The sequence below is a fragment of the Ceratotherium simum genome, chromosome 7 (assembly GCF_057802395.1).
Source record: "Ceratotherium simum simum isolate JZ-2026a chromosome 7, ASM5780239v1, whole genome shotgun sequence".
Taxonomy (NCBI): domain Eukaryota; kingdom Metazoa; phylum Chordata; class Mammalia; order Perissodactyla; family Rhinocerotidae; genus Ceratotherium; species Ceratotherium simum.
In genome coordinates this window covers 1,641,618-1,653,916 of record NC_141906.1, presented here as the reverse complement: position 1 = coordinate 1,653,916, position 12,299 = coordinate 1,641,618, and the positions used below count along the sequence as shown (strand labels likewise).

Genomic DNA, 12,299 nt, shown 5'->3' with positions numbered 1-12,299 from the left:
TAGTAAAAAGCTGAGAAGACACACACTTTAGTTTTATTGTCTTCAAAGCGTGTCGTATTGTTCTAATTGTATGAAAATAATCATGGGCTGGGGCCCAGCTGTTCTAGGCATCTCTGCATCTTCCCACTGTACCTCGCACAACGCCTTGTAGACAATACGTATCAGATAATGTGTGTGTTTACTGGGCTATACCCTTGAAGTCTTCTTTATTTCTGTCATTGGGAGAATAAAAATTGTTAGATGCATACTCTACTACCCAGAGGATGAACTAGATGCTGGACAAAGACGTTCTTTAAGGAATAAATCTCTGAATTATCCCTTTACCAAAGCTATAAGAGAATATTATAACCAAATGATATAAAAACAGAAAGGCTAAAAAATCTCCAAATCACAGCCATCTGCATCTTGTTTTGTCTAGGTTGTAAACCCCACTGTATTTCCCTTGCTCGCACCAGAGTGGATTTGTGTGAGGTTAATGAAGACTCAGCTCTGGGACCCTCACGTGCTCCAAGCCCTGAGAGCACTGGGAGACGCTGAGAGCTACAGCTGGCCAGAAGTGGGGGGCGGGAGCCAGCTAGCAATTAGAGAGTATTTCTATGTAAGTTTTTCTGAAAAGCTGCCATAAAAAGATCTCAGAAGAAAGGATCTGAATCTTCAAGCCTCCATGAATTTGTTGTGATTTATTTTCTCATTCTAAATAAATATCCACTTTCAGGCCTAATTTTAAGGAGGCTCCTCTCCCCCAAATTTTACAAGCTCTAGACCCCACAGAAAGTGGATCTGCCTCTACCGGCAGCAAATGGAAGCTAACCCCGGAGCACCACTGACCACTGTGTGTGGAAAGCTGACCCATCCTGCTCTCATCCCAGGTTTTCCCCACCTACTCACACACCCCACACTCCTGCTCATCAATTCTCTGTCACGATCACCTACCTTCCTCCTAGTTTTCCACCCACCATCCCCTACAGACTTGCTAATACCCACCCCTATCAATCCTTTCTTTCCTGCACGTTCCTGACAGCATCTCCATGGGGATGAAGAGGAGGCGGAGTTGTGGGAAGAGCAGGGCTGGGGAGGCACAAGTCACTGAGCCATGGCTAAGGCAGATGTTCTCACAGTGGCTGCGGTGGTGGCAGTGACAGGCCATACGGGGTAAGAGAAGGTCTACAACAATAAGCAATGGCTCCCAAAATTAGTTACCTGAAGGGCTTCACAGACTATGGCGTGCATTGAGAGTGACTACAAAAGGTAAAAACAGTAAGAAATCTCATCAACTTAAAAGGTGCTATGATGTGATGGCAAGAGAATGTAACAGACTACAAAAACAGTGCACACTGTGGTTGTGACGATGTAGGGCATCTGAGTGCATATGGAAGTGACATGCAAGGGTGAGAATAGTCACATAACAAATAATGTGATTACGGGTGACATAACTTTTTCCTAAAATTCCTCTAATGTTGTCATGTTGTTTTCAAATTTTTTTTTTTTTAACAAGAAACCTTTCCATGGCAGGATAGACATCCAAACTTGAGCTGTTTTCAGTCCTTTGTCTTTTTTGCCCATCTAAACTTAGGACGGCTTTATGCCATGTGACTGCAGAAATGGGACCAAGGCAATATGGAACGCAGAAAGTGTGTGTCCATTAAAGAGGTGACCTTCTAATATTAAGACTTAATTAAAAGCTGCTATTTTTAAATTATCGATGAAAGACATGATGAGGATGAGAAGCTCAGTGAAGAGGTGAAGGCAACCTTATGCAACATGAACAAGCACTGGGGGTTCTGAATCACAGCCTGTCTCCAGCCCACTGAGAACCACTGCTCTAGGACACCAGGAGGCTGCAATCCATCACTTCGGTTCTTGAAGCTGAGCCATGGGCTTATGTATATGAGAGTGATGTAAATCATCAGATAGAGAAAATTAGAAAGATGACGATCCCAAATCATTTTTTTATCAGACACTTTTCTAAGATCAAAATATATAGAAAAGGGGAAAAATAAGTTTTACTAGAGCCAAGGTTTTCAGTTATAAATGGAAAATACATCTGTTGTTCTTTTTTTTTTTCTTTTGTGAGGAAGATCAGCCCTGAGCTAACATCTGCCAATCCTTCTCTTTTTGCTGAGGAAGACTGGCCCTGGGCTAACATCCATGCCCATCTTCCTCCACTTCATATGGGACGCCGCCATAGCATGGCCTGCCAAGCGGTGCGTCAGTGCATGCTACATCTGTTTTTTGATATGTCATCTAACACTGCAAAGTACACACCATAAGGTGGGATAAAGTTGTTCATAACCAGAGAAGACACGGCCATGGCCCACAGTGAGTCAGAGGTAACTGGGTCAGAGATGGTGCTCCATGGAAAGGCAGCTCATCCACACCCCATGGGGAATTAGAGTTTGGCCAGGCATCTGACATGAACTGATTCTGGAATTAGCAAAGAATGGTAAGCTGTGGCCTCTGCTCAACATCGCTTCAGGTGGAATTAGCAAGTCACCCCACCTGAAAGGGAGTACAGAAAAATGCCTCAATTCTAAGAGATTTGCAATTCCGAATATTTAGGGTATTCTTTGTTAATCCAGTTTGTCTCTACTGACTGGCTATTTCAGACATAGGAACTAGTTTAGAAAACTCCGGATCTCAGTGTCTTTTCCATCAGTCCAAACACCCACTCCCAACAATTTCAAGTTACAACAGGCCATCACTGAACACAAACTTTGGAGAGATGCACAGCACCACACCACTACCCACTTCCACTAAACAGACACCGTGGGCATAAATTACTTCAAGGGGCAGAGGTGATCATAAAATGTAATACAATAACTAAGAAGTGAAGAGTAATACCTTTGTTTTTAATAAGATCTATTTAATTGTAAGTCTATATACTTTAATTTTAAATAATGGCTGTATTTAACAATTGGCTCACAAAATTCCTCAAAATTTAACAATCAGCAATTACAAACCAATAGAAGCAATTTTCAGCATACCGAAACAATTAAATCAAAATCTCTGGAGGTGGGGGCATTGGTGTTTTTTAAAAGGTCTCCAGATGATTCTAATATGCAGCCAAGGTTGAAAAACCAGTGGTCTGTGCTAAGGCCAGAAGTTGGGGCTGATGTCCAGGTTTCCTGGAATATGGCAAGAGGAATTTATTCTCTGAGAGAAATTGGATGTTCCAAAGGAGAAAACAGAGGAGAAAGGAGGGAGAAGCAAATAAGGCTGAGTACTTCATGGGGAAAGAATCACAAAGCAGGAGAACGCCTTGGAGGAAGGAGAGGGAACTCTTAGACAAGACCAGGGTGACCAACCATGCCGTTTTGCCTGGGACTGAGACGTTTCCTGGATGTGGTGCTTTCAGTGCTAAAACCAGGAAAGTCACTGGCATACTACTGGAGGCATTGGATTTTTCATTTTAATTAATTTTTATTAATTTAAATTTAAATAGCTACATGTGGCTAGTGGCTACTGTACTGGACAGCACAGTGAGTCTAAACAGATACAACGAGACGGCGTCTTTGCGTTTATAAATTTCCTCTTTTGTTTGCTGATATGGAAAGAATTTTGAAGCATATTCAAAGGGGAATATATGAGAGTAACAATTCAGATCCTAAAGTTAAATATTTGCTATCAAGCCCATGTGCTAATGTGAATGAGTGATAGAAATTATTCAGAAGTGCAACAAACGTGAGGAAAAAAACACTTTCATTTTTTTACAAGTCATAGGACAGTTGCTGATACAAATGAGCGGGATGAATGGTATTAAGACAACCAGGCTCCCTCACCTAGCTCTTCTCTCAATCAATAGCAAGTACTTGGAAAAATGGTGGAATGGATCTGTAACCAAGTCAAAAATCTGGAAAAGAATAACACTACTGGACTAGAGCAACCCCTGACCTGATGTCTTCAACATCACTTCCTAAATAGTTAGCTGACTAGCACAGACTATGAGAAATATATTATCATATTTATCGTGGAGTTACATTTCCCTAAAGGTCAATTTTTACATGGTAACATTCTCATTCAAAATGCAAACATGGGGTCTGGCCCTGTGGCCTAGTGGTTAAGTTCAGTGCACTCCACTTCAGCGGCCCGGGTTCAGTTCCCAGGCACGGACCTACACCACTGGTTGGCAGCCATGCTGTGGTGGTGACCTACATACAAAATAGAGGAAGATTGGCAACAGATGTTAGCTCAGGGCGAATCTTCCTCAGCAATAAAAAAAGTAAAAGAAAAACGCAAACATGGAAATGCCATTAAGAAAGTTATAGATAGAAAATATACTGTTTATAATGTTATTTGCAGAATAAAACTGAATATTAAGAAGAATTGTAGAGAAAAAGGCTGATCAAAATATAATTACTTTGAATGTTATCACATTCAAATATAAATATAATCAAAAGGAAAAGAAGAGTTGTAGTAATGGTTTGTTCCTTAGATGGAAAAGGGCCATACTTAGAGTAAAATTCACATTTTACTAATTATAGTCTCTTGAAATATGGGATGTGAAATTATAGGCCAATATTGACTTAGCACGGATACCCTATCATGATAAACAAAAGTGTTTAAATTCCCTAAGCTTCAGTACCTAATCCACTTTAGCCAAGTACGAGTTATTTTTCTCCTCCAAAGATGCGAAAGCAAAGAGTCTAGGACATTTAGCTGTCTTGTCCTGACAAATAACCAATTCACCTTTTTTCCCAGTATATTCTTAAGTATTGATTTCACAAGTGAGCTCAGACTTGTGTCACACTTCTCCAGTACAGATCCTTTTCCTTGGAAATGCCGTGTGAACATCGATCAGTCCCTGGCCTTCCACCTCTAATTCCTAGTGCCTCTGTCCATCAATGATTAAAGCTCGCCCATTTCTCCAAATAAGTTATTTTTAAAAACTGAAATAGATAGTGACTCCTGTGAAAAATATGTTTCTTGGGAAAGTATGCAAATGTTCACATGATTAAAATTCTTCATTAAATTATTTTTCTGGGTTGAAGTTTATAAATCCACATTTCAAAGGCCTCTAGGCATTTTCTTTTAAAACGTATTCTCTGAACGGTAATATTAGCACTTGTCAGCCAAACTCCAGTTTGAGGAAGACAACATGAAAAGAAATCTGAGCCAAGAGGCATTGTTACAGGGTCTTCAAATGGAGCACAGAGCGTTTTTTGTCTCTGGCTGAACCCGGTGAGAATCGCAGAATGACACCCACCTTGAGCCGCAGGCCTCTTGGGATAAGAGTGTTTGCTGGAAGGCTTTTAATGTGTTGGTAGACATAAGAGGAGAATTGCTCCTGCTCAGCCTGTAATTGGGGGCCAAGTTTAGAGAGATGACCTCTGTTGCTTTTGATAGCTGTCTCCAATTCATCAATCAGCCTGCTCACCTGAAGGGGTTAAATTACGAGAGTTGTTAGCAAGAAGTAATTGTTGATGTCACACCTATTAGATTTTTGAGTACCTAGTTTGATGGGAGGAAAATGACTTCAATACGAAAATTTGAGTACAGAACTCTCTTCAAGTAAATAAAAGAGACATACATTCCTTCATCAACAAATGTTATTTATGGGAAAATTCTAACCTTTGTACTTTAGTAATACAGAATAGGTAGCCATTTACAATTGCTGAATGAAAAATATTTCTGGATATAAAAAGAAACATATACATCTGACAAGACTGCCAAAGACTTGTAAACTGCTTAACAAAATAAAACCTTCCTAAGACTTTAATTAATCCAATACATGTGCCAATGAGAATATTTAATTTTATTATATGTACATTCCATTTTAGAATATTTTATTTTACTATCTATATGTTTCATTTAAAATTTTAATTCATATGTTAAATTCATTAAAATTTTGTTGACCTTTTAAATAAATCAGTCTTCCTTCCAAATATTCCAAAAATATAATTTTCCAAATTTCATAAATACAATTTTCAAAAATATCCATACTTCAAAGACAATTCTCTATTCTAGACGATGTTTTGAAAATATATCAATTTCTGAATAAAGCATAGAATTTTTCCAAAAGTAGTAAAGGCTTAGAAACATGTAACCTTTATTTTTAAATTTCTAGATTTCTAATCAGCAGATTTAAGACAGACATATGAATTTGACTTACAGATTATTAATAAGACATGCTGAGGACTCAGAAATAGTAAGTTAATATTTTAATCTATATAGTTTACAAATTAAAAATCGTATCATTTTTTGACTCTTCACTGTGTTATGTAAACTCATATTCACTCTAATAGAAATGGATTCTTAGACACTAGTTGACATATGGTAGTGACCAAAAGAGATGAAAAGCAGAAATTCACCTTATCCATGATTCTTTAAAGTGATTAAATTAGACCCATTTAGAATAATGAATGACTCTGAAAAGAGCATGGATTTTTTGAAATCTTGAGTTAAAATCCTGGTTCTCTCAATTACTGAGTGAGAGACTTTGAATAGGTAATAAACCCTCATCCATAAATGAAGAATAATACTGACCTTACCATATTAATAATTAAACAAGATTAAAGAATGGACAGCACAATGTCTAAGCTACAATTGGTGCCTCATGCATGTTATATTATTATAGTATTTTCTTCTTTAAATCTAGGTGTTCTCTGCACATCAAGTTTCAATTGTTATTCTTGGTCTCTTTCCTTTCCCTACTCCTATTTCACATAAAGCAGATAAAAAGTTGAAACTTTAGATTCTCATCTCACTTCAATGTCCACAGTAAAAATGGGAAATCCTTCTCCAAGAGACTCCCACATACTGACACCTCATCCTCGGCTGAAAAGATGGTATTTGGCCCAGCCTACACTTCAACTCTGATGTTAAATCTATGATTCCTATCCCTGACACAGAGGATTTCAGGGAAGTTAGTGAAAGCAAGTTTGTACTATTATCCTTAGGACTTGAAGATTTATTTTTCTACTCTACCTAGTTCAAACTTCAATTACATTTAACTTTTCCCAAGAACTTTAGAAGCATTATGTGCATATACACAAGCTAATTTAGTGATTCCTATTTTTCTTTGGTCTCCTGTATCTCTCTTATTTGTCCCTATGCCATCAATCATCTACTCCCTTTAAACGATCCGTTTTTCTAAATAAAGAGTTGGAAAACTTTTTCTCTATAAGGGCCAGATGATAAATATTTTCAGCTTTGTGGGCCATAAGGTCTTCATCAAAACTATTTCACCCTGCAGTTGTACTTTGAAAGTAGCCACAGGCAATATGTTACAAATGGGCATGGCTGTGTTCCAATAAAACTTTATTTAGAAAAACAAGTGATGGGCTGGAGCTGGCCCCAGGGCTGTATTTGCCAGCCCTTCTTCCAAATACATATATGTTTTCTCCTTCCTATCTTCTCTTAAAAGTAATACCCTGGTCCAAGCTCTCATGTCCTCGTCCCCTCCCCCTACTTGCATTACCAAAACACCTGCTGAGTGGTCTCCCTGTTTCTGGTCTCTCCCCCTCTAATCCATCTTGCCACCTCCCCCACATTAATCGACCTCCAATAGCACACTGAATCCTCCAGTTGCTCCCCCAGATTCCTCAGCTTGGTATTCGAGATTCAAGACCTTTTCTTACTTTCTGGAATGAACTTCTGTGCTTTCCACAGTACTGTTAACCCTATGAGAAAGAAGTAACATTTAAAATATGGAAATGATAGATGATCCAATATTAGTGAATGTTTTCAGCCTCATCTCACAATACTACCCTCCAGCAGTATTATCCTCAAACATGATGAATAACAGTATTTATCAAAACCAGAGATCAAAACAGGCCAAGTGACTTGCTCCTATTGTTATCTGACAAAATTAAAATCCAAGAACCAGGGCCAGCCCCGTGGCTTAGCATTTAACTGTGCGCACTCTGCTACTGGCGGCCCGGGTTCGGATCCCAGGCGCGCAACCATGCACTGCTTCTCCGGCCATGCTTCTCTGGCCATGTCCCACATACAGCAACTATAAGGATGTGCAACCATGACATGCAACTACGTACTGGGGCTTTGGGGGCGGGAGGGGAAAGGAGGAGGATTGGCAATAGATGTTAGCTCAGAGCCGGTCTTCCTCAGCTAAAAGAGGAGGATTCGCATGGATGTTAGCTCAGGGCTGATCTTCCTCACAAAAAAATAAATAAATAAAATCCAAGAACCAAAGGCCTTAAGTAGGAAGACTTCATTTCTGGAAAGCACTGATCTTCTCTGCCCAGCATCATACAATTCCAGAAGATATAATTTTATGTAGTCTTTAAAGTATACTAAACATCACATAATGTATTATGCTAATCAGGAACGTTGCTCTCTTTAGTTTTATGTACTGCACCTTGTGCTATAGTAAGCCAACAACAACAACAAAAAAGGGAGGATTTCAGGCTTTGATTTGAGAGCATTTTTATACATGACTGGTTTTACTGTCACAATCCATAGCATTTCACTGATAGGAGATTTCATGTGACATCAGAAATCAACCAACCATACAATTGATGATGTCATTTGCATTCTAAAAGGCTATTGGTTAAAGCCTTAAAAGTTTCATTTCCTATGAATTCTTGGTTACTTCAAAAAATTTCTCTATCATTTTTGCTATTTTCATTGGTCCCTTGATTACCTGTTAATGTATGTGAAGCATAATTACACCAATCATCACCTGTGTTTAAAAAGAACTTAAAACTATCAAATAATATGCCTTAGCAAAAATAAATTATCTTAAACATAGAAGAAAATATGTCAAGGATCCTGCCACTGACATTTTGATAAAGTTTCCATCCAGTTTTACTAAAACTTTACTTTACATATTCATAAGGTCTTCTATCGTCAAAGTGCTACATTTTGTTCTCAGTTATTATGATAACATGTTATCCTTAAAGATAACCCTACACATAATAACTCATATACCAAAATCGGGTAAGTAATACAATACTCCTGAATTATTTTACATAATATGATTTTTTTTCAAATCACAGATGTTGCTAGAAGGGGAAAAATGTTCTTTAAAATTCTTCATCATGAATCTTTTTTTCTGCAAATCCTTTTTTTTTCCTCTCTACAAAGGCAACGTGAATAGGGGTAAAAGAAGACAAAACTTGACCTTTTGTGATCCCAGCATTAATGGGTCTGTTCATAATTCAATCTACGTGTGTGTGGGAGCACCCATGTGGAAACATAGAGGCCTGAGAGACAGAAAGACTTTCCCTTTAAACATTATCTGACCCTATCAGTCCCATTCACAAAAGAAGGCTTACGTATGCATATGCTGAAAAACGCACCATCTCATTGTGCAGCGGAAAGCCTACACATTCTACTCTTCATTCTCTGTGGAAATGCAGCACGGAAGTGACACTTGTACACAATTTGGGAGAGTGACAAATGAGCAGAAGGTAGCAAAAAAAAAAAATTGAGTATTCTGAGAAAACAAACCAAACTTCTGCAGGAATGCAAATGCACACCTGTCTACAAACATACACAGGGGGTTTCTGCATAAAAACCTATGCAGGGCAGTTTGGTCGTGTTTTTATGATGCATTCATGCAATCCTTGCATTTAATTAAATTCTCAAGATGATTTAGTCAGCACAAAATATTATTCTGTTTATAACCATTCTAAAAGGTATGCATATTGAAGCTGCACATTCTGAACCATAGGTTCTGAATACTGTACTTTGAACAGAACATTTCTATTACGAACGTCTCTTTGAGGAGCTCCTGGTTTTTCCAGTGATGAGCTCGGCTGTCGGCTTGAATGCTGTGTGGCCTTGAGTCCATCTGTGTCAGGAAGGAGGACTCCAGAGCACTTTGCACTGAACTGTCCCTTGAAATCAGCACAAAGGGCAGCAGCCTCTCTGCGAGGAGTGTCATCTCGGCATGTAACATACAGGATGGTCTCCAAACAAGGCCAGCGCTTAAACTTAAGACCAAGAAACTTTCTAATTTACACCATAATTAAGAAGAACCAGAAAGGGGGGAGGGAGATGAAAATGGGTATTTTAAACTTCCTAAACTCTCTTCTTTGTTTCAGGCCCAAGAGTACAGTGTTTTTCAGGTTAAGAAGAGAACGATAACGCAGACTTGAGGAACAAAGACTAGAAAGGACATGGGAACCTGTGAGCAAATTTAAGTGTCTCTTGATTTGGAAGGAGGGGCTGCAGGGGAGCTCCGGGAAACCTGGAGTGGGTACCACCTCTTATTCCTGCCACTTCAACTACTTCCAACTTTGTAATAGTTTCCTAGAACCCTTTAGAGATGGAAAATATTTTGGAAAGAGATTTATCTTGTTTCCAGCCAGAGGTCCCTCATGTGCTGCCTTTAAGCCTATTCAAGAGTCTAACATCCCCATCCACTCATGGGGGAAGGGGCGATGGAAAATAGAGACATTTTAGATGTCTATAACTCACCTGAAAACAGGGCTATGATGATGGCAAGAAGGATGATGTCAACTACACCTTTTGAGGAAGCAAGAGAATATGCCTCACAGACCCCTCAGTGCAGAAGCATAATTGACCACGGGTCCCAGTGACTGTGCTCTGAAAGCCACGGCCAGGGTGGCGCCAATGGCTGAGGATACTAAGGCAGGTGCCCCTGGGAGTCACAGAACTCCTCTGAGGGACCACTTTGGCCCCAGGATACCCCACGCCTTCACTGGACCTTCCTTAGACCGCACAGCACTGGGGGGTGCTTCGCCGTCTTCCTTTCCTCGCGTCTTCAGTCAAGTTCAAGCCCACATTCCAGTCTGGCAGTTCTCCCAGCCTTACCCAGAACTCTCCTCATTTCCTCTCAGAGGCATTTCTTCTCATAAAATCCATACGCATCTTATGATGCATACATTATCATTATTCCTAGTTTTCATGTGGAAAAATTACATGAAAAACACCAAGATTTTTAAGATAAAACTATAGGCAGCAGAAATCTAAATCTAAATCTCAGATTTTAAGATGTTTAGTTTGGGTTTTGAAATATGTCTAGAAATATAATATTTTTGTAAAAAAAATAAACTGTGGGCAAAAAAAAACATTGAAGCAACCCCTCCCCACAAATTTTTCATTTCTCCCCACCATCACAATTTTACATCTTTGTACATGAATTAGAGCCAAAACTTGATGTGACTGATTTTTTTCTAACCAAAACACTAGAAATTACACATCAAGATTAATATAATCACTTTCAAAGTAATGACATGGAAATTATTCTCATAGCATATGGAATATATTTAGAGATTAGTACACACACATTCTCTCACACACACACACACACAAATACATACTCCCTTTACTGTGTATTTGATTTTTGAAGCAAAGAAAAGGCATTTGGAGCCATAGCTGGTCAAGCAAATATGTGACCACATAAGGTACTGTGTAGGAAGAACACGGAAGTATATTGGTATTAAATAAACATTAAGATGACAATAAAGAAAAAATACCAAATAAGCATAAATACTGTTGAATTTTCCATAAAAGATAATTTTCATTTCCAGTATTACTAACAAGGTAGCATTAAAAATGATATGTTCAGCATAATGATCATTTTCCTGGGCCACTTTAAGTTTTCAGTTCCATTGAAATTGTAATTTTACATAAAATATCAAAGAGCAAAATAATCACAATATTTAAAAGGCACAAAATATTTAATCTGTTCATTCTTTTAGGTTATTTTCTATTTAACCTCTAGTATTAATTTGTGTTATGATAGATATAATTTTAATTATACTATTTAAACTAGAGATACTTATTTGCATTTCCTAAAGTTTACCGTATCAAGATACATGATAAAATCATCTTACACTTACTGGGAAAATGTAATAAAACTCTCCAACTGTGATAAAAACATTTTTCAAATGAATTGAGGACAATATGTTTTAAATTTATAACTAAAAACCTTGTCTTTAACTTATTAAGTGGAATGAGTCAGGACTATAACTTAAATCTACACAATTGTTATTTGTTACACCTTAGGAATTATGCAAGTTGAATTTTTCTTATGAAATATCTCTACTGAGATTAACAATCAATGTTTACAACATAGTCTTTAATGCCGGACATATATAGGTTTCAAACAGGTTTCAAATATTAACGTAGTCTCTAATGTAAGACTTGAATTCTCTCAGGAAAATTTGATGCATTGTACCTGTCCATCTGTTATAAAACACATAGCAAAGGAGATGCAATCACAATGATAAGAATATTAAAACTCTAAAGCTTGGGTAGATTTCTTCCAAAACGTCAAAAGAGAATTACATGAAAGTTTAATTTTTAAATATTCACACTGTCTTATTCTTTAAGTTGCTTATAGATTTTATTTACTGATAGTGGTACATGGA

At 38.0% G+C, this 12,299-nt stretch overlaps 1 protein-coding gene across 1 annotated transcript in view; it reads right to left on the bottom strand.

Moving 5' to 3' along the window:
- The window catches only part of DCDC1 (doublecortin domain containing 1), a 392,270-nt gene that overhangs the window by 210,982 nt on the left and 168,989 nt on the right, over positions 1-12,299 (bottom strand). Inside the window, exon 9 of the mRNA XM_087433962.1 lies at positions 5,204-5,374. Within this exon, the coding sequence (XP_087290088.1) occupies positions 5,204-5,374 (171 nt within the window). The remainder of the gene's footprint in view (positions 1-5,203; positions 5,375-12,299) is intronic.